Source organism: Jaculus jaculus, chromosome 4 (assembly GCF_020740685.1).
Source record: "Jaculus jaculus isolate mJacJac1 chromosome 4, mJacJac1.mat.Y.cur, whole genome shotgun sequence".
Classification (NCBI taxonomy): Eukaryota; Metazoa; Chordata; class Mammalia; order Rodentia; family Dipodidae; genus Jaculus; species Jaculus jaculus.
In genome coordinates this window covers 157,084,364-157,109,884 of record NC_059105.1, presented here as the reverse complement: position 1 = coordinate 157,109,884, position 25,521 = coordinate 157,084,364, and the positions used below count along the sequence as shown (strand labels likewise).

The 25,521-nt window shown below is 45.9% G+C and overlaps 1 protein-coding gene across 3 annotated transcripts in view; it reads right to left on the bottom strand.

Moving 5' to 3' along the window:
- Itgb5 (integrin subunit beta 5) overlaps nt 1–25,521 on the bottom strand; it is a 148,783-nt gene that overhangs the window by 116,980 nt on the left and 6,282 nt on the right. For 2 of the 3 annotated variants that reach the window (XM_045147504.1, XM_045147502.1), the window contains exons 2-3: nt 17,798–17,883; nt 1,341–1,545 (exon numbers count right to left, since the gene is read on the bottom strand). In XM_045147504.1, the coding sequence (XP_045003439.1) occupies nt 1,341–1,545; nt 17,798–17,883 (291 nt within the window). Of the gene's footprint in view, nt 1–1,340; nt 1,546–7,851; nt 7,978–17,797; nt 17,886–25,521 lie in introns of those variants that run through there. The other variant, XM_045147503.1, reaches the window with a different exon arrangement.

The window sequence follows — 25,521 nt, the reverse complement described above, 5'->3', positions numbered from 1 at the left end:
ACACAGAGAGAAAGACAGATAGAGGGAGAGAGAGAGAATGGGCGCGCCAGGGCTTCCAGCCTCTGCAAACGAACTCCAGACGCGTGCGCCCCCTTGTGCATCTGGCTAACGTGGGACCTGGGGAACCGAGCCTCGAACCGGGGTCCTTAGGCTTCACAGGCAAGCGCTTAACCGCTAAGCCATCTCTCCAGCCCAAAATTTTTTTTAAGTTAGATGAAAAATGAGGAAAACACCTGATTTTGATCTCTGGCCTCCACATGTACACACCTACAAGCACACGTACACACATGTATGTACACCATATATGCATGCACACAAAAAATAGCTGAAATGGCATATTTTATATGTTTTACATATATTCTACCATAATCCTGGGTGATTTTTTTTTTTTCAGAGCTAAAGACTGAACCCAGAGCCTCCCTTATGCATGCTGGACAACCACTCTACCATAATGTTTAAAAAACAGCAAAGAGGGGCTGGAGGGATGTCTTAGTGGTGAAGTCATTTGCCTGGAAAGCTAAAGGACTCAGGTTCAATTCCTCAGGACCCACATTAGCCAGATGCACAAGGGGTCAGACACGTCTGGAGTTCGTTTGCAGTGGCTGGAGGCCCTGGCGCACCCATTCTCTCTCTTTCTCTCTCCCTCTTTCTCTGTCAAATAAATAAATGAAATTTTTTTAAAAAAAAAATTAAAAGAAAAACCAGCAAAGGGGGCTGGAGAGATGGCTTAGCAATTAAGGCATTTGCCTGCAAAGTCAAAGAACCCAGGTTTGATTCCCCAGGGCCTATGTAAACCAGATGCACAAGGCGACGCATGTGTCTGGAGTTTGTTTGCAGTGGCTGGAGGACACACTCTGTCTCCTTTCCATCTCTCTCTGCTTGCAAATAAAATAAAATCAGTTTTTTTTAAAAAAAAAACAGCAATGACAGGGCTGGAGGGATAGCTTAATAGTTAAGACATTTGTCTGCAAAGCTAGAAGACCCAGTTCAACTCCCCCAAACCCACATAAGCCAGATGCACAAGGGGGCACATACATCTGGAGTCCATTTGCAGTGGCTAACGGCCCTTGGGTGTACCCAGTCTCTCTCTTTCTCCCTTTTTCTTTCTCTCTCATATATATTTTTTTCTCTGTTTACTTTTTTTAAAAACAACAAAGACATTGCTCCCATCCCCCTCCTCAGGGCCCTTGTACTCTGCTTCCGGGTCTGAGCCTGACATCCGCATTGGCATCTGCTTGCCCTGACCTCAGTCTGGCCTGGCCCGTTTTCCACAGTAACTTATGCCACCCCAAGGGCTTTCCTAAACACACATCATCCAGCCCATCCTGAGATCGACTCACCTGGCCGCAGGTTCACGGAGATCTCTTGGGGTGTCATCTGAATGACATCGGAGCCCACGGCACTGGAGCCCTTGCTGCTGAGGGGCAGGCTCCGCAGGATGTGGGTGCTGCTGGCCGGGCTCTCCATCTCACCCCCACAGCCATTTCGGATGAGGTTTGCCTTCAAGTCACACCGAGAGCTGACTGACCGTGGGCCGCCAAAGTACTAGGAGGAGAAACAGAGGCAAAGGCAGGAGGCAGTGAGGGTCTCCCCAGAACACCTCAGGCCACTGGCCTGAAGCTCTCTGCTGTCTATTTTCGTCGTCTGAAAATGCAGTGATAATCCGTGCCCAGATACCACGTGAGGAATAAATAAGAGAACTGGCCGAGGTGGTGGATGTCAAGGCATTTTGTAAACCATGTTCCTTATGTTTATAACAAAAATGTTTGGGTGTCCGGAAGATGGCTCAGCGGTTAAAGGCACTTACTTGCTTGCAAAGCCTGATGGCCAAGGTTCAATTCCCCAATATGCACATAAAGCCAAAAGCAAAAAGTGGCGCACACATCTGGAATTTGTTTGCAGTGGCTAGAGGCCCTGGTGTGCCTATATTCATTCACATTTCCGTATTCTCTCTCTGCTTGAAAGTACGTAAATAAGTAAAAAATTTTATGACTTAAATATTATTTATGCTGGGCATGGTGGCACACACCTTTAACCCCAGCACTTGGGAGGAAGAGAGAGGAAGATCAATCACGAGTTTGAGGCCACCCTAACACTACATAGTGAATTTCAGGTCAGCCTCAGCTAGAGTGAGGCCCTGACTCATAAACAAAAAAATTCTGAATACAACCCCAATTGCTCAGGCAATAAAACCACAGATTAATCACTGGGACCTCATGAAATTACAAAGATTTTGCACTGCAAAGGACACAGTGAAAAAAGCAAAGAGACAACCTACAGAATGGGAAAAAAATCTTCGCCACCTATATATCTGATATAGGATTAATATCTGGGATATACAAAGAACTCAAAAAGTTAAATAATAAGCAATCAAACAAGCCAATCAAAAAATGGGCTGTAGAGCTTAATAGAGCATTCTCAAAGGAAGAAATACGAATGGCATATAAGCATCTAAAAAACTGTTCTACGTCACTAGTCATCAGGGAAATGCAGATTAAAACTACACTGAGATTCCATCTCACTCCTGTCAGATTGGCCACCATCATGAAAACAAATGATCATAAATGTTGGCGGGGATGTGGAAAAACAGGAACCCTTCTACACTGCTGGTGGGAATGCAATCTGGTCCAGCCATTGTGGAAAACAGTGTGGAGGTTCCTAAAACAGCTAAAGATTGATCTACCATGTGACCCAGCTATAGCACTCCTAGGCATATATCCAAAGGACTCATCTCATTTCCTTAGAAGTACATGCTCAACCATGTTTATTGCTGCTCAATTTATAATAGCTGGGAAATGGAACCAGCCTAGATGTCCCTCAACTGATGAGTGAATAATGAAGATGTGGCACATTTATACAATGGAGTTCTACTCAGCGGTAAAGAAAAATGAAGTTATGAAATTTGCAGAAAAATGGATGGACCTGGAAAGGATTATACTAAGTGAGGTAACCCAGGCCCAGGAAGCCAAGCGCCACATGTTCTCTCTCATATGTGGATCCCAGCTACAGATGATTGGGCTTCTGCGTGAGAAGGAAAATACTTGGTAGCAGAGGCCAGTAAGTTAAAAAGGAGACATAAAGGGAAGAGAAAGGAAGGGAGGAGGGTACTTAATAGGTTGATATTGTATATATGTAATTACAATGATTGAGATGGGGAGGTAATATGATGGAGAATGGAATTTCAAAGGGGAAAGTGTCAGGGGGGAGGGAGGGAATTACCATGGTATATTTTTTTATAATCATGGAAAATGTTATTAAAAGTTTAAAAATTAAAAAATACAAAAAAAATTACTGACTACATGATTACAGGTGAAAGAAACTCACTGGCCATATAAGTCTGTGAACAGGGCTTGTCTAGCATGCACAAGGCCCTGGATTAAATCCCCAGCACTAAACCAGGCGTGGTGACGCACGCCTTTAATCCCAGCAATCAGGAGGCAGAGGTAGGAGGATTGCCGTGAGTTCTAGGCCACCCTGAGACTACGTAGTGAATTCCAGATCAGCCTGAGCTAGAGTGAGACCCTACCTCGAAAAATCAAAAATAAATAAATCCCCAGCACTGTAAAATGAAAGAGAGAGGGAGCTGGAGGGATGGCTTAGCAGTTAATGTATTTGCTTGCAAAGCCAAAGCCAAAGGACCTTGGTTCGATTCCCCAGGACCCACGTAAGCCAGATGCACGAGGGGCACGTGCATCTGGAGTTCGTTTTCAGTAGCTATAGGCCCTGGCACGCCCATTCTCTCTCTGTCTGTCTCTCACCTCTTCTCTCTCTCTCTGCTTGCAAATAAATTTAAAAAAAAAAAAAGAGAGAGAGAGAGAAGGAGATAGGAAAGAAACAGAAAAAAATTACAGCTATTGATAAGAATCACATGGCAGCATGCACATGCATGTGCCCATCAAGTCTACCAACCCAGCGGTGTACTCTGAGATATCTATCATAAGAATACAATGGAAAAAAGAAGAAAGTTTATAAGCAGATATGTACTACAGTATCATTTATAATATCATAATTTAGAGTTGCAAACTTGAATCCCTAAATTACAAGAAAAACATGGCACATCCCTTCAAAAAATATGGTCACAATAAACAATTATAAAGATTAAGCAAAGCTTTAGAGATGGATTAGTGGTTAAGGTGCTTGCCCACAAAGCCCAAGGACCCATGTTTAACTCTCCAGATCCCATGTAAGCCAGACGCACAAACGTGACGCAAGCGCAAGGTCGCACAGGCCCACTAGGTGGCGCAGGTGTTCGGAGTTCAATTATAGTGGTGAGGCCCTGGCACACCAATTGTCTCTCTCTCCCTCTGACTCTCTCTCTCTTCTCTCTCACTCTCTCTAAAAAAATTACAAAAAAAAAAAAAAAAGATTAAGCAGAATTTTTAGATATTTCGTGGTAGTGGGAGGGGCTGTGAGGGCATAAAAAGCACAAGATCTTCATTAGGATAAAATGAGATATTATAGCAGAACAGCCAAAATATTTTCATTTTTATCTTTACTGCTACTTATAAAGATTCATTGATAATAAAATCTTAGCTAACCTGGAGGCACTTCTGACATCCGGAACGCAGGAGGATCAGAAGTTCACGGCCAACTTTGGCTACATAGCTTCATACTCAGTTCAAGGCTGACTTGGGCTACCTAAGATCCTATCTCCAAACTTAAAAAGAAAAAATTTGAGCCGGGCGTGGTGGCACATGCCTTTAATTCCAGCACCTGGGAGGCAGAGGTAGGAAAATCGCTATGCATTCAAGGTCAGCCGGAGACTACATAGTGAATTCCAGGTCAGCCTGGACTACAGTGAGACCCTACCACAAAAAGAGAAAAAAAAAAATTTTTTTTTTAATTCCTCATGTTCTTAAATTGGATTTGGGACAAAGCTGTACATCAAATATCAAACCTAATTTGGGGCACCAGGAGTTTGAGGCATTAATTTTAGAATTAGTATATTTTGCCATAAACTATAGTATCAATGTGGGTAATTTTCAGAAAGAGTTTTGTTTTTCAGGTTTTTTAAAACTCAGGCTGGCCTTGAACTTTCTATGTTGCCGGGGATAGTCCTGAACTTCTGATTTTCCTGCCTCCCATTCCGAGGTGCTGGGATTATAGACATGCACCATCACACACATCCTGTGGTGCTAGGAACTGAACATACTGCTTGGTGCATACTAGGCAAGCACTCTAAAAACTGAGCCACACAGGGTCCATTGTGGAAGAGGTGGCAGAAAGAATGTAAGAGCCAAAGGAAGGGTAGGACTCCTTACAAAATGCTCCTCCAGAAATGGCCTGAATATCCATGACCTCACAGTGCCTGACACTACCTACACAAGACCATCATAATAGAAGGAAAAGATCACAACATCAAAATGAAAGAGAGACTGATTGAGAGGGGGAGGGGATACGATGGAGAGTGGAGTTTCAAAGGGGAAAGTGGGAGAAGGAAGGGAATTACCATGGGATATTGTTTACAATTGTGGAAGTTGTCAATAAAAATAAATAAATAAAAAGTACAAGCAGATGAGGAGGAGGCCCTGCTTCTCCCTGAAGATTGATAGTCAATGGTTTCTGGAGAAAGGAGACATTTTTTTTGTCAATTTGTCAATGGTGTAGCCATTGACACCATTGACAAATTGCCCATGTTCATGTAAATAACCTGTCACCTATGCTATACGAAACCCTGGGGCTGGAGAAATGGCTTAGCAATTAAGGCACTTGCCTGCGAAGCCCAAGGACCCATGTTCCATCTATCTCCAGATCCCATGTAAGCCAGACATACAAAGGTGAGGCAAGCGCAAGGTCACACATGCCCACTGTGGCGCATGTGTCTAGAGTTCAATTTCAGTGGCTGAGGCCCTGGTTTGCCAGTTCTCTCTCTCCCTTTCTCTAAAAAAGAAAAAGAAGCCCTGTTTTTTTGTTTGTTTTGTTAGCCCAGGCTGACTTGGAATTTACTCTGTAATCCCAGGCTAGTCTCAAACTCCAATCTCTGCCTCTCAAGCATTAGGATCAAAGGTATGTTCCAATTAACCATGCCCAGCTCCAATGAACACTGATTAAATTCACTGGGTCACCAAAAAAGAACCCTCCCCCCCAAAAAAAAGAACCAAACAAACCAACAACAACCACAAAAAAAAAAAAAAAGACTGAAAGTAGAAGAGGAGGCTGGAGAGATGGCTTAGCGGTTAAGCACTTGCCTCTGAAGCCTAAGGACTCAGGTTCGAGGCTCTGTTCCCCAGGACCCACGTTAGCCAGATGCACAAGGGGGCGCACGCGTCTGAAGTTCGTTTGCAGTGGCTGGAGACCCTGGCGCGCCCATTCTCTCTCTCTCTCTCTCTCTGCCTCTTTCTCTCTGTGGCTCTCAAATAAATAAATAAATAAAATAAACAACAACAAAAAAAGTAGAAGAGGGACTATTTTGGAAAAGGGAGAGGGAGAAGGTAATGGAGGGGGATCAATATTACAGAAGTAGATTATATACATGTATGAAAATGCCATAATGAAACTCATTACATATAATTAACATATATGCTAGTAATAAACTTAAAAATGGAAGCCAGGCGTAGTGACGCACGCCTTTAATCCCAGCACTCAGGAGGCAGAGGTAGGAGGAGGATTGCTGTGAGTTCAAGGCCACCCTGAGAATACAGAGTGAATGCCAGGTCAGCCTAGGCTAGAGTAAGACCCTACCTCAAAAAGCCAATAAATAAATAAATAAACAAAAATTAAAAAATGGAAGCCAGGCGTGGCGGCTCACGCCTTTAATCCCAGCACTCGGGAGGCAGAGGTAGGAGGATCACCATGAGTTTGAGGCCACCCAGAGACTCCATAGTGAATTCCAGGTCAGCCTGGGCTAGAGTGAGACCCTACCTCGAAAAACCAAAAATAATAGTAATAATAATAATAATAATAATTGAAAAGAAAAAAAATGGAGCCACATGATTCTGCTTGTGCAGCCTTGACAAAAAATTTTGTCTGATCACCGAAATCATCTCAGGTGCCCAGACCTCCTGTTCAACAGGAATTTTGGTGGACACCATCACCCGTAATAAAGGACTTGAGCAAGGCCACCTCTGGCAGGAAAGATGGACCCACTGAGACCACTGAGGACCAGAGTCCTGCTCCGAGACTGAGGACTTACGCAGCTCTCTCTCTTTCCCACAGCTCGGCCTTGTTCACTCTACGGTGTGGGCAGGAAAGCTCGCTTCAGCCCCAAGCCACCCGGCTTCTTCGGAGCTGGCCGCACTGTCCCCTTGTTGGCAGCATCAGAACCGCCACCATTAACCCCATGAAAGCTGCAATCTGCAGTGACTGTAAGTGACAACCAACTCAGGATAGCGGAGTCCCGTTAGTAGCTCTGGCTTAACAGACAGCAAGGACCACAGAATGCCGCTCACACCAAATTCAGGTCTCCTCTCGTGGGTGCCCGTCTCATCACCCTTGTATCAGTGGCTTCCTTTCCACCAAGCCAGCTTCGTGCTACCTGGCACATGCCCAGTGGTTGCACTGATGCCCCTCAACGATCTCTGAGACATTTCTACTTATACTTATTAAACCTCGTCATTACCCCAGAGCTCTAGGGCTATAGATCCAACAGCTGAGGCGCTATTGAACATGGCAAGTCTAAAGCACTTCTGGGGAAGCGGCATGGCACAGGTCAAGAACTTTGGGGGGCGGGGAGAACTCAACAATAGTAAATGCCTAAGAGTGGACCATGATGTAGTCCAAAAATAGCCATACCTTAACCCCTAAGCCCCAAATCCTCTCTCCTGCGCTCCTTCCTAGATATTTTAGTTCTGAATAAGGACAGAGGCATATTTAAAGAGAGAAGACCAAAACCAGAAGAGACCAGTGGCTGACCTGATTTCTTATGACTTCCCAGGTAGGCAAATAACGTAAGTCAAGAAAATGTTTCAGCCAGGTATGGTGGTGCAGGCCTCTACTTCCAGCACCTGGGAGTTGGAGGCAAGATCAAAAGCCAGCAGGCTGAAAGAAAGAAGAAAAGAAGGAAGGAAGGAAGGAAGGAAGGGAGGGAGGGAGGGAGGGAGGGAGGGAGGGAAGGAAGGAGGGAAGGAGGGAGGAAAAAAAATGTCTCAATCTCCACATCTCTAAGCTCCAGTATCAATGAATGCAGATACCTCAAATTAGAAACCCATACAAACTCATGATGGAAAACGAAAACGTCTTCTTCACCAATAGCCTGATGTCTAATTGTCTCTGGTGCCTCACATCCCAGACACCTGACACCCAGCCCTTGGCCAGGAGTCAGGACACGGCCCATTCCAAGGCGGGAGTGCATACAGGGTCCCACATCCTCTTCTATATGCAGGAAGACTCCAGAGATCTACATGACTCAGTTCACATGAGTTTGTCTGGTCTCAGCTTTCTTTCTTTTTTTTTTTTAATTTTTTAAATTTATTTATTTGAGAGCGACAGACACAGAAAGACAGATAGAGGGAGAGAGTGAGAATGGGCGCTCCAGGGCTTCCAGCCTCTGCAAACGAACTCCAGATGCGTGCGCCCCCTTGTGCATCTGGCTAACGTGGATCCTGGGGAACCGAGCCTCGAACCGGGGTCCTTAGGCTTCACAGGCAAGCGCTTAACCGCTAAGCCATCTCTCCAGCCCTGGCCCCAGCTTTCTGGGACCAACTTTCAATACTCTATGCAGCCTATGCCTCCACCTTCGCCAAGGTCATTACTGAATCCCACAACAGGAAAACTGCCTGGGACCACAGATCCCATACCTTAAACAGTAATTCTTTGCTGCCTCCAATGCCGAGCCCTTCCCTCCACCTATCAGTCTTTTGTTTTGTTCTGTTTTTGTTTTTCGAGGTAGAGTCTCACTCTAGCTCAGGCTGACCGGGAATTCACTATGGAGTCTCAGGCTGGCCTCGAACTCATGGCGATCCTCCTACCTCTGCCTTCCAAGTGCTGGGATTAAACGCATGCCTGACACCTATCAGTCTTGATACAGAGAAACAGGTATGAGGACCAAACTGTTAGGGAAGGGGGAGGGCAAACATCTCAACACTGAATAAGTGGACCTAATTCAAGATGGGCTTCCAGTGGCCACGGCGCAGATGCTGCCGGTACGTGAACAAGCATGCACCCGAGGGCTCCAGAAATGCCCTTGTCAAACTCTCCAAAGGACTCACAAGGGGCCCACGTTACAGGAGAGTGGCCAGGAGCCACAACAGAGTGGACACAGGAGCCTGAAGCCTGCTCGATGGCGTTTAGACCCCGGGGAAATGATCAAGGGTAGGAAAAGGAGGCGGTCCCAAAATGGAACATTGCAAGCTTTTCTCAACACCGGTGTCTACACTTAAAAAGTCACTGTCCTCGGTCCTCCCTCCGTCACCTGGCATGTGGCAGACACAACAAGGGTGTTATCTGCTGTCACGTGGTTAGCTCTTAACTCCCCATATACATTTTGGTGGTTGAATCTCTTTCCCCACAGTCAAGGCCAGTACTCAAGGGAGCTTTGTAGTCTGCGTCAAAGGCCAGAGCATTCAGGATCTCGTCTGTACCATGCCATCCCGCCCGCTGCCCCTGAACTGTGGTTCAGAGACAAAAGAGTTAGTCAAGGAGAGCAGGTGGGTTAACATCCCCAGGGGAACTGGCTGCAGCTGCCCCTTCCACCGCATATGGGGCAGGACCGACGCAAGGCACACTCCAGCTTGGCAGAGGTCTCAGAGACTGAGGAAAAGTTGGGGGCATCCCTCTGCCAGCCTTTAACCAGCTGAACAAATGTTAGGAGGCATCCACAACAGATCAAGATCACTGTGCATTTAGCCTGAGCACAAAGAGAAGTTCTGTTAATGAATGTATTGTGAGCTGGACCAAACAGTGACTTTTTCTTTCGTTCTTTTTTTTTTTTTTTTTCCTCATCTCTTCCCCAGCTCAAAGGGAAATATATATATATACTGTCATCTCAATATTCCCTGCTCCCTGGCCTCTCACCTGCCTCCTCACATTTCCTCCTCCAACCCTAGGGAGCCCACCTCCAAGGACAAGGGTGCCTCACCAGCTCACACCTTACCAGAGTTCTTCCACACCTGACCTCTTTCCCTCCTCCAAACACCATGGGCCTCAGTGGGCTCCCCATAGGGTTTCTGCTCCACAGTGGGGGTCTTGCCTGGTACAGGGCTTCTTCAGGATTTCCCAGCAGCCTGGTCACATCACCACGCTGAGTCTCACCCTAACAACTCCCCGAAGTCCCTCAGGCCCAAGGTACAGATTTTATTTATTTATTTATTTGAGAAAGAGAGAAAGAGGCAGAGAGAGAGAGAATGGGTGTGCCAGGGCCTCCAGCCACTGCAAATGAACTCCACCCTGTGCATCTGGTTTATATGTCCTGGGGAATCGCCAGGCAAGCACCTTAACCACTAAGACACCGTTAAAAAGGCACAGGCCAGTCAGGTATGGTGGTGCACGCCTTTAATCCCAGCACTTGGGAGGCAGAGGTAAGAGGATTGCTATGAGTCCAAGGCCACCCTCAGACTACATAATAAATTCCAGGTCAATCTGTGCTAGAGTGAGACCCTACTTGGGGAGGAGGGGAGAGGGGGAAAAGGCACAGGCCAGATCAAAACTATTCCTGAACTCTCCTGCCCCAGCATCCTGAAACATAACCCTGCCCTGGGGACAGCTCAACTCCCTCAAGGTGGAAAGCTGCATTCCAGAGCAGGGGTTATAGAAAGGTCGGTCTCCAAACAAAAATGAGGCTCTGTGCAAGCAAAGAGGGAGGTCCGTGGGCTAGCTAGGGATCTCTGTGTGGGCCAACAATGTGCCACTCAGAATAACTTATTCAGGGCTGGAGATGGCTCAGCAGTTATTAAGGCGCTTGCCCACAAAGCCTGAAGACCTGATTTTGATTCCCCAGTACCCATGTAAAGTCAGATGCACAAGTTGGTACATGTGTCTGGAGTTCATTTGCAGTGGCAGGAAGCCATGTTGCACCCATTCTCATTCTCTCTCTCTCTCTCTCTCAAATAAATAAATTTGAAAAAAAATTTAAAAAAAATAACTCAGGCTGGAGAGATGGCTTAGTGGTTAAGCGCTTGCCTGTGAAGCCTAAGGACCCCGGTTCGAGGCTCAATTCCCCAGTATCCACATAAGCCAGATGCACAGGGTGGCACATGCATCTGGAGTTCGTTTGCAGTGGCTGGAGGTCCTGGCTGGTGTGTCCATTCCCTCCCTCTCTCTCTGCCTCTTTCTCTCTCTGTTGCTCTCAAATAAATAATTAAAAATAAACAAAAATAAAAATAAAAAAGAATAACTCAAGAGGGCCAGGTGTGGTGGCGCACGCCTTTAATCCCAGCACTCGGGAGGCAGAGGTAGGAGGATCGCCGTGAGTTTGAGGCCACCCTGAGACCACATAGTGAATTCCAGGTCAGCCTGAGCTAGGGTGAGACCTTACACCACCCCGCCTCAAAAAAAAAAAAAAAAAAAAAGAATAACTCAGTATGGAGAGATGGCTTAGTGATTAAGGCACTTGCCTGCAAAGCCAAAGGACCCAGGTTTGATTCCTCAGGACCCACATAAGCCATATGCACAAGGTGGCACACATGTCTCGAAATTCATTTGCAGTGGCTAGAGGCCCTGGAATGCCTGGTCTCTCTGTTTCTCTCTCGCTGTCTCCCAACCTCTTTCCTTCTCTGTCAAACAAATTTAAAAAAAATTTTTTTTAAATATTTATTTATGTATTTATTTGACAGAGAATGAGGGAGAGAGAATGGGCGCACCAGTTCCTCCAGCCATTGCAGACAACTCCAGACACATGCGCTCCCTTGTGCATCTGGCTAACGTGGGTCCTGGGGAATCGAACCTGTGTCCTTTGGCTTTGCAGGCAAACGCCTTAACTGCTAAGCCATCCCTCCAGCCCTAAAAAATTTTTTTAACTAAAAAAAAAAAAAAGCCAGGCATGGTGGCGCATGCCTTTAATCCCAGTATTTGGGAGGTAGAGGTAGGAGGATTGCCATGAGTTCGAGACCACCCTGAAAAACAGAGTGAATTCCAGGTCAGCCTGGGCTACAGTGAGACCCTACCCCAGAAAATAAATAAACAAACAAACAGAATAAGTTATTCAACATCAGTATCAGAAGATCAGACTTTTGGAAGCACTGAAGGAAAAAAAAAACTGACAGTAACAGACCCTGGGGCTGGAGAAATGGCTCAGTGGTTAAGCATCCTTTCTGGGCAAGCAACAGAGGCTGAAGAGGCCTGAGACTGCTGAGTTTGAATCTCCAGAACACTCAGAAACAGGTAGATGTGACCACAGGCACCAGCAACTCCAGTCCTGAGAGAGAGCAGAGACCGGGAATCACCCAGGCTCTGAGAAGCAGGAAGCTCCGGCATCAGTAAAGAGACTCCTGCTGGGTCTAATGCGGAAGAGGTGGCAGAAAGAATGTACGAGCCAAAGGAAGGGTAGGACTCCTTACAACGTGCTCCCTCCAGGCATAAAATGGCCTGGATATCCATGACCTCACAGTGCCTGACACTACCTACACAAGACCATCATATGAGGAAAAGATGATGTCATCAAAATAAAAGAGAGACTGATTGAGATGGGGAGGGGATATGATGGAGAGTGAAGTTTCAAAGGGGAAAGTTGGAGGAGGGAGGGAATTACCATGGGATATTGTTTATAATCATGGAAGTTGTTAATAAAAATTTGAATAAGCTGGGCGTGGTGGCGCACGCCTTCAGTCTCTGCACGCGGGAGGCAGAGGTAGGAGGATCACCACGAGTTCGAGGCCACCATGAGGCTACATAGTGAATTCCAGGTCAGCCTGAGCTAGAGCGAGACCCTACCTCAAAAAAACAACAACAAAAAATTGAATAAATAAATAAATGAGAGACTCCTGCTCAAACAAGAACCAGGGGCAGAGCGATGGCGTGGGACGCCGTGTTCTAATCCAGCCACTGCAATCCAGACCCCCACAACCACAGGTAAGTATGGGGTACAGCAAGGTCACATAAACATACATACACCACACACGCCACATGACATACAAACAAGAAAAACACGAACACAAAGAAAGAGCAACAGACCCCGGCTCTCAGATCCCATTTCACCAGGAGACATTCAGAGGTAACAGCAGCAGTTTACTGAATAAGTGACAAAAGTCATTGAGAAGTCTCAATTAATTAGCAGTTCCGTCCACAAACCCTCCCATGCCCTGAGCTCAGGGACATCTCACTAATAATGCTGGATGGGGAAGCCCGGTGTGGTGGCGCATGCCTTTAATCCCAGCACTCGGGAGGCAGAGGTAGGAGGATCGCTGTGAGTTCAAGGCCACCCTGAGACTACATAGTGAATTCCAGGTCAGCTTGAGCTAGAGTGAGACCCTACTTCAAAAAAAAGTAAACAAACAAAAGTAATAATAGTAATTCTGGATGGGGGAAATAATGCCTTCACTTTTTTTTTTTTTCAAGGTAGGGTCTCACTCTAGCCCACGCTGACCTGGAATTCACTACGTAGTCTCAGGGTGGCTTTGAACTCATAGCGAAACTCCTACCTCTGGCTCCCGAGTGCTGAGATTAAATTTAGAGTAACTGGAGGGGGGTGGGGGTTGGTCTGGAGAGATTGTTCTTTGGTTAAAGGTACTTGCTTGCAAAGCCTGACAGCCTGGGTTCAGTTTCTCAGTACCCACATAAAGCCAGATACACAAAGTGATGCATGTGTCTGAAGTTCTTTTGCAGAGGCAGGAGACCCTAAAGTGCCCATATTCACTCTCTTTCAGTCTGCCTTTCTCAGTGTCTCTCCCACAAATTAATTAATTAATTAATTAATTTCAGGAAATAAAAAGAGTAAGTGGGTAACTCATGCCTATACTCCCAAGCATTTGAGAGACAAGGATAAGAGGATTGCCACAAGTTTGAGGCCATCATGGGCTACATAATGAAGTCCAGGCTACCCTGGGCTACCGAGTGAGACCCTATCTCAAAAGAAAAAATAGATAAAGAGCAAACCATGGCAGAGGTGAGATATAAACTCTGCCAAAAAAAAAAAAAAAGATGCTGATTTAGTTGGCAAGAAGTGTGCAAACACAAGGTGGCACATATATCTGGAGTTCATTTGAAGCAGCTGGAGGCCCTGGCATGCCCATTCTCTCTCTCTCTCTGTCTTTTACTCTTAAATAAATAAATAAAGTATGAAAATACACAATAACAGGTTATAAGAGCCACAGGTCTTGGTGGCTCATGCCAAGTGTTCTTAAAGTACCAAAACGTAAGATATAATATATTTATATATTTTATGTCTCCCCTTTGAATAGCACATTTAATGTTAAGGTAGCTATTCCAGTGCTAAATACATTCTAGTGTATTTGATGTCATATTTTTATTTTTTTTTAATTTTTGGTTTTGCGAGGTAGGGTATTGCTCTCGCACAAGCTGACGTGGAATTAATTATATATTCTCAGGGTGGCCTTGAACTCACAGCAATCCTCCTACCTCGGCTGGGACTAAAGGCCCACCATGCCCAACAAATGATGCTTTTTTATTTTTTTGGCTTTTCGAGGTAGGGTCTCACTCTAGCTCAGGCTGATCTGGAATTCACTATATAGCCTCAGGGTGGCCTCGAACTCATGGTGATCCTCCTACCTCTGCCTCCCAAGTGCTGGGATTAAAGGCGTGCGCCAAGACCGGCATGATATCATATTTTTATTAACACCACATGTCATGTTTGTTTTATTGAAGTAGACATTTCAATTGGGAATTTTTGTCAACTTATCAGTGATGAGCTTGTTCTTTCTCTCTCCTTTTTTTTAAGTATATTTAATTTATTTATTAGAGAGTGAAAGAGGCAGAGAGTGAAAGAGAAAGAGAGACAGAATGGGCACGCCAGGGCCTCCAGCCTGTAAACGAACTCCAGACGCATGCGCTTCTTGTGCATCTGTCTTACATGGGTCGTGGAGAATCGAACCGGGATCCTTTGGCTTTGCAGGCTAGCGCCTTAACCGCTAAGCGGTCTCCCAGCCCTCACGTTTGTTTTAAAGGTATGTAAAGCAGCAAATCTTTTGACATGAGAAGGAAAGGAAAAAAAGAAGGGAGAGGGAAGGAAGGAGGGCTCATTGCCTGACTAGCCTACTAAGTACTGATACATGCCTAACAGGACCCATATTTATCCTCCTTCACTGGGGGTCTTCTTTTGTTACTTTGTTTACTTGTTTTGCTTTATTTATTTCTGTTTGTTTATTTTTTATTTATTTATTTATTATTATTTTATTTATTTATTTATTTGAGAGCGACAGACACAGAGAAAGACAGATAGTGGGAGAGAGAGAGAATGGGCGCGCCAGGGCTTCCAGCCACTGCAAACGAACTCCAGACGCGTGCGCCCCCTTGTGCATCTGGCTAACGTGGGACCTGGGGAACCGAGCCTCGAACCGGGGTCCTTAGGCTTCACAGGCAAGCGCTTAACTGCTAAGCCATCTCTCCAGCCCTTGTTTTGCTTTTTAAAAGGAGACCTCCCAACTCAAGATCCTGCAGCCTAAGCCTCAGTGCTGTGACTCCAGGAGTGTGCTTGCTACCACCTAAGCTACAGCCATAATTTTTTAAAACTTTTTTATAGTTCTATTTTTATTTATTTATTTGAGAAAGAAAGAGGCAGAGAGAGAGAGAGAGAGAGAGAGAGAATGGCTGTGCCAGGGCCTCCAGCCACTGTAAACAAATTCCAGATGCATGTGCCCCCTTGCTCAGCTGGTTTACGTGGGTTCTGAGGAACTGAACCGATGTTCTTTGGCTTTGCAGGCAAACACCTTAACCGCTAAACCATCTCTCCAGCCAAAATTCTCAATCAAATCATTCTGTGAAGGCCAATTATCAAGTGTGCATTACCAAATAAGCCACACTAAAATGATAGTCATCCACAAACAAGCCACTGTTCCCTAAAATTTTCTGGAAAACCTGAATTTTTTTTTTCCAAGGTAGAGTCTCACTCTAGCCCAGGGTGGCTTTGAACTCACAGAGATCCTCCCACCTCTGCCTCCTGAGTGTTGGGATTAAAGGTGTGCGCCAACATGCCCGGCTGCTGAATTTTTATTTAAAAAAAAAAAAAAATCCTGCAACCTGGATAGAACAGAAGAATGTTAGGAGCCATAATGTAGGCTGAGAGTCAAAATTACTCTTTACTAGCCATTGGCCTTTTATATCTGACCTAACCCCAAAATGCATAGGAAGACTTCTCAAGGTATCACAAAGCTTAGCAAACCTGTGGGTTCCATTAATCCTAAAACCAAAAATACTATAATAACTAAAACCTAAAAAAAGAGGGCAGGGGGCTGGAGAGACTGCTTAGTGGTTAAGACTCTTGCCTGCAAAGCCAAAGGACTCAGGTTTGATTTCCCCAGGACCCACACAAGCCAGATGCACAGGGTAGCACATGCTTCTGGAGTTCATCTGCAGTGGCTGGAGGCCCTGGTGCGCCTGGGTAGGGATTGGGCAATGACTTGGAGGATAAAGTGTTCGCCACTCAAGCCTCAGATTGACCTCTACATGTGTATACGCGTGTGCCCGCATGCACACATATGCGCAAACACATGCAAATAAGTAAAATAAAATTCAAACAAAAAAATTCATGTAAAAAAAAAAACTTCATTTTCCATGGCAGAACATGCCATCCGGGGTAACTTGAGTTCATGTTTCCAGACCATACTCAGTCATAGTTGGATCATAATAAGCTATTTTCTTACTTCCTCTAAAGAAGAATCATGATTCTAAATGGATACCACCTTCCCAAGACTTGCTCTTAATTGTTACGCAACCAGCTCAGGTCGTTCTCAGAATTCTTACTCAGAGATTAGGAAACTATAGCAGAATCCTGATTGGTTCTTACACAAAAGGGAGGAAATGTTTACTTCCCCAAAACATGGTTGACATTCAACACTAATGGAAAATGCGTAGACTGGGGATGTAGCTCAGTGGTTGAGCCAGGCCCTGGGTTCCCCAACACTACAGAAGAAGGTAACACACACGAAGAGACCCAATGATAAAGTACTTGCCTGGCATGCACCAGGCCTCTGATTCAAGGCCCGCCACCGCACACAAACAAGGCAAGCAAACAGCCGGGCATGGTGGCGCACGCCTTTAATCCCAGCACTCGGGAGGCACAGGTAGGAAGATCGCCATGAGTTCAAGGCCACCCTGAGAGTACAGAGTGAATTCTGGACTAGAGTGAAACCCTACCTCAAAAAAAAAAAAAAAAAATTAAACAAGACAAGCAAAGAACGAATCACAGAAAGGAAAAGCTTTATGCCAGGCTTGGTAACACAGGCCTGTAATCTCAAGGGCTGAGGCAGAAAACTTGCAAATGCAAGACCGTAGGGTGAGTTCAAGGACAGCCTGAGCAACGGGAAACCCTGTTTTAAAATTAAAACTACAGGGGCTGGAGAGATGGCTTAGCGGTTAAGTGCTTGCCTGTGAAGCCTAAGGACCCCGGTTCAAGGCTCGGGTCCCCAGGACCCACGTTAGCCAGATGCACAAGGGGGCGCACGCGTCTGGAGTTTGTTTGCAGTGGCTGGAGGCCCTGGAGTGCCCATTCTCTCTCTCTCCTTTTCTCTCTCCCTCCCTCTTTCTCTCTCTATCTGTCGCTCTCAAATAAATAAATAAAAATAAACAAAGAAATTTTAAATTAAAACTACAACAGGGTTCAGGGTTGAAGTGCTTGCCTAGCATGGGGCAGGGGCAGAAGGAAGAAGAGAAGGGGGATGAAACAGTCAGGAAATGAGACAGACAACGTACATGAATTTGTACTCAGTGGCCCCTCTCCCAACCCAACCTCCTCCCTCCCCTGCCTACATACCTCCTTGGAGCACCAGGCACATTTTGGGTGAATTAACAGACACTCTTCACACGAGGCAGCACTTCCACTACTGCATATATTGAGCCCTTCAAAGCAAGATAAAGACGCTCCAGTTAGTTCCTATATAAACATCACTGATGCGATCTGTGAGCAGCAAAAGAAGCTAAGGGGTCAGGATTACGTCCTTTCTTCCCTATCAGGGGCCTGAGGCTGAAGGGACCCCAAATACTAATTTCAGGTTCAAGTTCGTTTGCTGAGGCCAGCAGTTTCGGAAGCAACTACCAAGCATGCACAGATCAGCTATCCTCATGTGGGCTCCATCTCTTTCCCACGTAACTCAGCAAATCCTGCCTCACTGAGGAAGAAGAAGGCCCCTTCACCCTCAGAGTATTCACAAGTGAAAAAACAGGGGAGGGAGGGTATCACCATGGGATATTTTTTATAATCATGGAAGTTAATAAATAATAATAATAATAATAATAATAAGCTAAACCTAAAAAAAAAAGTGACAAAAAATCCCCCCAGACACAAAATGGCCTGAATATCCATGACCTCACAGTGCCTGATACTAGGTAGTAAGAGGAGGAAAAGATGATGACATCAAAATAAAAGAGAGACTGATTGAGAGGGGGAGGGGATATGATGGAGAGTGGAGTTTCAAAGGGGAAAGTGGGGGGAGGGAGAGCATTACCATGGGATATCGTTTACAATCATGGAAGTTATTAATAAAAAAAATAAGGGGCTGGAGAGATGGCTTAGCGGTTAAGCGCTTGCCTGTGAAGCCTAAGGACCCCGGTTTGAGGCTCGGTTCCCCAGGTCCCATGTTAGCCAGATGCACAAGGGGGCGCATGCGTCTGGAGTTCGTTTGCAGAGGCTGGAGGCCCTGGCGCGCCCATTTTCTCTCTCTCCCTCTATCTGTCTTTCTCTCTGTGTCTGTCGCTCTCAAATAAATAAATAAAAAATTTTTTTAAAATTTAAAAAAAATAAATAAAATAAAAAACATTAACATAAAAATAAAAAATAATAAAATAAAGTGACAAAAAAAAAAAAGAAGAAGAAGAAGCCAAGCATGGTGGTGCACACCTTTAATCCCAGCACTCAGGAGACAGAGTTTAGCTCAAGGCCAGCATGAGACTACATAGCAAACTCCAGGTCAGCCTGGGCTAGAATGAGACCCTACCTCGAAAAACCAAAAAAACAAAGTGACCAAAAGAAAGAAAAAGAAGACAGCAGTTTCACGTACATATAAAACATGAAAGTCCTAAAGCAGATTGATTGTTCAGAATACTATCTCCTCAAAATCTACAGCCAGTCCACCCCTTAAAAAACACACTGTAGGGTTAAGACCCTGTACCTACCTATTCACAGGACAGATAGGAAAAACGGTATCATCGCCTGGTAGGCGAGATTATGAAGGTCTCTTGCCCATGAGAAGGCAGGAGGTTACAGGTCAAAGTCCCTATTTCTTTGGAAAAGAAAAAGAAAAACTTTTAGGGCTAGAGAGATGGCTCAGGGTGACTCAAAACTCACCAATGTGCTCAGAAGGAATGACAGTGGAGTGTCCAGCACTCAGTGAGACATCTCTGTCTGTCCAAGGCTCAGAGTCCAACGTGGAAGAGACAACAGAAAGAGTGTAAGAGCCAGCCAGGCGTGGTGGCACACGCCTTTAATCCCAGCACTCGGGAGGCAGAGGTAGGAGGATCGCCATGAGTTCGAGGCCACCTCGAGACTCCATAGTGAATTCCAGGTCAGCCTGGGCTAGAGTGAAACCCTACCTCAAAAAACAAAAACAAAACAAAAAAAAAGACTATAAAAGCCAAAGGAAGCGTAGGACTCTTACAACACTCTTCCAGACACAAAGCAGCCTTGATATTCATGACTTCACAGTGGCTGACACTACCTACACAAGATCTTCATAGTAGGAGGGAAAATATAATGACAGCAAAACAGGAGAGTAGTTAGAAAGAAAGGATTCAGTGGTGGGGGAATTGGGGAGGGAAGAAGGAGGGGTGGAAGGAGGGGATTATGATCTTGGTACTTTGTCTATATTTACGGAAGCTGTCAATAAAAAGTTTAAAAAAGAAAAGCCGGGTGAGAGGTAGGAGGATCGCTGTGAGTTCAAGGCCACCCTTAGACTATATAGCGAATTGAGTTCAAGGCCGCCCTTGACTATATAGTGAATTCCAGGTCAGCCTGAGCCAGAGCAAGACGCTATACCTCGAAAAACCTCAAAAAAGAAAGAAAGAGGGGCTGGACAAATGGCTTAGTGGTTAAGCGCTTGCCTGTGAAGCCTAAGGACCCCAGTTCGAGGCTCGGTTCCCCAGGTCCCACGTTAGCCAGATGCACAAGGGAGCGCACGCGTCTGGAGTTCGTTTGCAGTGGCTGGAGGCCCTGGCACGCCCATTCTCTCTCTCTCTCTCTCTCTCTCTCTCTCTCTCTCTCTCTCTCTGCCTCATTCTATCTCTGTCTGTTGCTCTCAAATAAATAAAAAAAAAATTAAAAATTAAAAGAAAGACTATGTGACATGATAAATGTGCTTATCAACTTGTAATAATTTCACAATGTATACACATATCAAAACATCACACTGTGTAATATCAATATATCGTATTTATCTTTCTATACTTTCTAACAATGCCTCCATAATACTGGAAAAATAATTAAACTGTAAAAAGGAAAAGGGAAGTACCAAAATAGAGGGGAAAGACATCTTGAAACTGCAGTAGTTCCCTAAGTGGTCAGTTTTAACACTGCTTCTCCATTGTCACGAGCAGTAAAAATCCATAGACAGCATAAAGTGCGGAGCAGATGAACATGACGGGGGGAAAGTGGGTGAGGAGTCAGCACTGTCACCTTTAGGGGTGTGAGAAATGGAAGACACCAAGCCGGGCGTGGTGGCGCACGTCTTTAATCCCAGCACTCGGGAGGCAGAGGTAGGAGGATCGCCGTGAGTTCGAGGCCACCCTGAGACTACAGAGTGAATTCCAGGTCAGCCTGGGCTAGAGTGAGACCCTACCTCGAAAAACCAAAAAAAAAAAAAAAAAAAAAAAAAAGAAATGGAGACACCAGTTAGCATAAGCCTGGCAGATGGGATAGAGAAGAAGAGAAAGGGACAGGCCCCCAAAATACTAGAAAGTGAGAGAAGGGAAGGTTTTGGGAACCAAGATGTGAGAACAGTGGTTTCTGCCATCCAGACCCTCGAACCTAAACACGGGCCCCTTGTCCCCACAGTGGATGACTGCTAGATGTCACCAATCTCACACCCCAGGAACGGGACCACAGTGCAGACATTCCTCTCAGACGCAGGCACCCTGTCACTGCCAAACTGCAATGGGAGCTTGGGGAGTAAACTGGGCCCCATCCCCTACACACAACCTTCCTTGGCAGGAAGATCCCTCCCAGGTCCAGAAAGACCAAGATCCTAGATCAGAAGTGACCAGGAAGCCAGGCCAGCCTGCTGCCTGCTGACATCAGCAAAGCCTCTTCTCTATTATTTTTTTATTTTTATTTTTTTTGGTTTTTCGAGGTAGGGTCTCACTCTAGCCCAGGCTAACCTGGAATTCACTATGTAGTCTCAGGGTGGCCTCGAACTCACGGCAATCCTCCTACCTCTGCCTCCCGAGTGCTGGGATTAAAGGCGTGCGCCACCACGCCCGGCTCTCTTCTCTATTTTTTGTTTGGTGCTTTGTGGGTTGTTTTTTGGCTTTTTTTTTTTTTTTTTTGGTATTGTTTTTTGAGATAGAGCCTCCCTCTAGCCCAGACTGACCTGGAATTTACTATGTAGTCTCAGGGTGGCCTCGAACTCATGGCAATCTTCCTACTTCTGCACTCTCGAGTGCTGGGATTAAAGGCCACCATGCGGGCTGGAGAGATGGCTTAGCGGTTAAGCGCTTGCCTGTGAAGCCTAAGGACCCCGGTTCGAGGCTCGGTTCCCCAGGTCCCATGTTAGCCAGATGCACAAGGGGGTGCACGCGTCTGGAGTTCGTTTGCAGTGGCTGGTAGCCCTGGCGTGCCCATTGTCTGTCTGTCTCTCTCTCTCTCTCTCTCTCTCTCTCTCTGCCTCCTTCTCTGTCTGTTGCTCTCAAATAAATAAATTTAAAAAAAAAACCAAAAAAAAAATTTTTTTTAAAAAGGCCACCATGCCCGGTTTGGTGTTTTGTTTTTAACACACAGTCTCAAATAGCTGAGGATGACCTTGAACTTTTGCTCCTCCTGCCTCAGCCTCCCAAGTGCTAAAATTATAGGCATGTGTCACTGTGCCTTGGCTTCCTTTCTGGTTTTTTCTTAATATTATATTTATTTCAAAAAGAGAGAGGGGCAGATAGAGAAAGAGAGAGAGAAAGAATGAATGTACCATATGCATGCATTACCTTGTGCCTGGCTTTAGGTGGGTACTGGGGAATGAAACCTGGGTCCTTAGGCTTTGCATGCAAGTGCCTTAACCACTAAGCCATCTCTCCAGCCCCCTTTCTAGTTTTTTATTGTTGTTGTTTTTTTGAGGTAGGGTCTCACTCTGGCCCAGGCTGACCTGGAGTTCACTATGTAGTCTCAGGGTATCCTCGAACTCACGGCAAGCATCCTACCTCTGCCTCCCAAGTGCTGGGATTAAAGGCGTGCACCACCACGCCCGGCCCCTTTCTAGTTTTAACAAGGGCCCACCAAACGATTTCCAAACCGGCACCTAAGCCTACAACAGTGAATGTGCTGGGAAAGAATTGCTCCACTGCTGGTCAAACCCTCTTCCACAAAAACCACTACCTGAGGCAGGGAAAACAAAACCCAGAGCAAACGTTACTTTCTACTTGCCCTCAACCTTATCACATATACACTGAAGCCTTCTGGCATCTTCTTTTTCTTGGTATAAAATACCATTTCCATAACATAATGGAATTGCAGAACCTTGGAGCTAGAAGTGCTTTTTAAACAAGCACCTCATTTCACAGACGAACAAGAGAAAAGCTGACAAAGTGACATGAGCTAGTGAATCCTGTTGACCAGAAGCAGGACCACAGGAATACCCCAGTTGGCAAATGCCCAGCGGGGGGCTGGGGGGGTGGGGCACTGGGGATGGCTGCCTGATAGTGCCCATATCACCCTAGACCCAGGACTGCTGTGATCTGCACAGCCTCGCCACTCCTGAAAGAGATTGCTAATAGCCACAGTGTCTGGCAGGAATTTGAGGTCAGAGGCCTCCCTTAAGGCTCTGCTTAAAAGCCACGTGAATTCACAAACAACACTTCCTAATGGCCTGGGCTGTGGAATTCAGGGCTGGAGACCCCAGCAGGGATCAGCGAAAAGGGAGTGCCTCGATCCTGACCACACCAGTCTGATTCCGGGTCTGTCTGCCTCAGAGACGTTGAGTATAATACTGAAAAGGCTCAGTGGATGTGACAGACACCTGATATGAAACATTAGCCAGCTGAAGGTGATGGCTCATGCCTGTAATCTTCGCACCAGGGAGGCTGAGGCAGGGGGATTGCCACCTCGGTTCTATTCCCCCAAGACCCATGTAAACCGGATCACAAGGTGGCTCATGCGTCTGGAGTCCTTTTGCAGTGGCTGGAGGCCCTGGCATGCCCTTCCCCTTTCTCTGCCTCACTCTCTCAAATAAATAAAAAAAAAAAAATTAATTGAACAATCATAACATTTTGATACTGCATTATTAATTATTCTATTATTAGTCCATATTCACATGTCATAATGAAGTGGTTTTACTTTGCTGATTGCCCTAAAATTAGATTGTAATTGAAACAAATACAATTCCAGACCCTCTGTCCTAACCCCTGAGCACTGGCCTGGAGAGGCTGGAGGGACCCAGGCAACGTCCCAAGTGCTTTTCTGGGAGCTCAAAGGGTTCAGGGTACCAGGAAGCAAACAGAAGTTTTGGGACCCATAGGCTGTGTGTGGTGCATGCCTCGGAGCCGGGGTACTCCCTTTGGCACCTTCCCTCTATTAATATTTCAGATTCCGGCTTCGGCTGAATGAGTCACTCACCACCACGAAGCATTCTGAAAAGGAAGGACGCAATTAAGCAGCCGCAGTTCACCAATGTCAGGGTGTTGATGTCGAGGTCATGGAGGTAGGCACTATTTTTGTTTTGTTTTGTTTTCTCAAGGTAGGGTCTCACTCTATCCAAGGCTGACCTGGAATTCACTATGTAGTCCCAGGGTGGCCTCGAACTCATGGCGATCTTCCTGCCTCTGCCTTCCGAGGGCTGGGATTAAAAGGCGTGCGCCACTAAGCCAGCTCGAGATAGGCGCTATCGAACCAGTCCACGGCTGCATCTCCTCTTGCTTGCTGTTGGCTGTCACTCCCAGCTCAGCTTCAACTCCCCGCACCCGCATGACTTCACATCTCTGACATTCAGGGTGCACTCAAAACCATAATCTAAAAATAAGCTCTACTTCCGAAACTCATTGGCTCAGCCCCCCGACTGCCTTTCATCAATTACATCCAGGTAGCCGCCATATCCGGCTCATCGTTCCTATATTCAAGATGTGTGAAATGTTTCTCCTAATCCAATCCTTCCTGCCCGTTCCAGGGCCAAAGCTCAAGTCTGGCCCCTCAGGTCTGTCTAGTTTCCTGTAAGAGACTCTTGCCTGGCCTCCCTCCAGCCAAGGCCCTTCCATTTCTGCCCACCCAGAACCAAAGTTAGGCAACTGCTACTGAAGCAGACATCCCGCATTTTTTTTTTAATTTTATTTATTTATTTATTTGAGAGTGACAGACACAGAGAGAAAGACAGATAAGAGGGAGAGAGAGAATGGGCGCGCCAGGGCTTCCAGCCTCTGCAAACGAACTCCAGACGCGTGCGCCCCCTTGTGCATCTGGCTAACGTGGGACCTGGGGAACCGAGCCTTGAACCGGGGTCCTTAGGCTTCACAGGCAAGCGCTTAACCGCTAAGCCATCTCTCCAGCCCCCGCATTTTTAATTTCTAGATCCAAACCAGTCCAAGGGGGAACAGAAATGAGAAGACTGGATGACCCTTCTGGCTTAAGGTGGCAAGGCACAGCAGTGCCTTGTGACAAGACTTCTTGGCACAGAATCTAGCCACTGAATGGTCATAGCTAAAGGTGTCATCATGAAATGTTACTATGTCCCAGGAAGGCTCTACCTCAGTCAGTTTCCATCTGAAGACTGTCCTTCTAGCCAGGAATGGTAGCGCATGCCTTTAATTCCAGCACTAGGGAGGAGTGAATTCAAGGGTCACGGAGTTCCAGGTCAGCCTAAGCTAGAGTGAGACTCTGCCCCAAAACAAACAAAAACCTGCTTTTCTGAAGATCAGACATCTGCCAAGTACCAACAATACTTTATAAGTATGACTTTCGTTGTTGCACTGATTCATTGATTAGTTTTTTAAGGTCTCAAGTAGCCCAAACTGGCCTTTAACTCACTAGGTAGCCAACAGAACGGAACTCCTGTCGGCTCTGCCTCTACCTCCCAAGATAATGTCCATTTTTGAAACAGCAATTCATACAATGGGAAAGTATACAGCTATTCAAAAAGCCGGGCGCGGTGGTTCATGCCTTTAATCCCAGCACTGGGGAGGCAGAGGTAGGAGGATCACCATGAGTTCAAGGCTACTCTAAGACTCCATAGTGAATTCCAGGTCAGCCTGAACTAGAGTGAGGCCCTACCTCAAAAAACCAAAAAAAAAAAATGAGAACACTGATATATGAAGCTCACCCCAATATATGTCTAAGTGAAAAGTAAAAGGCAAGGG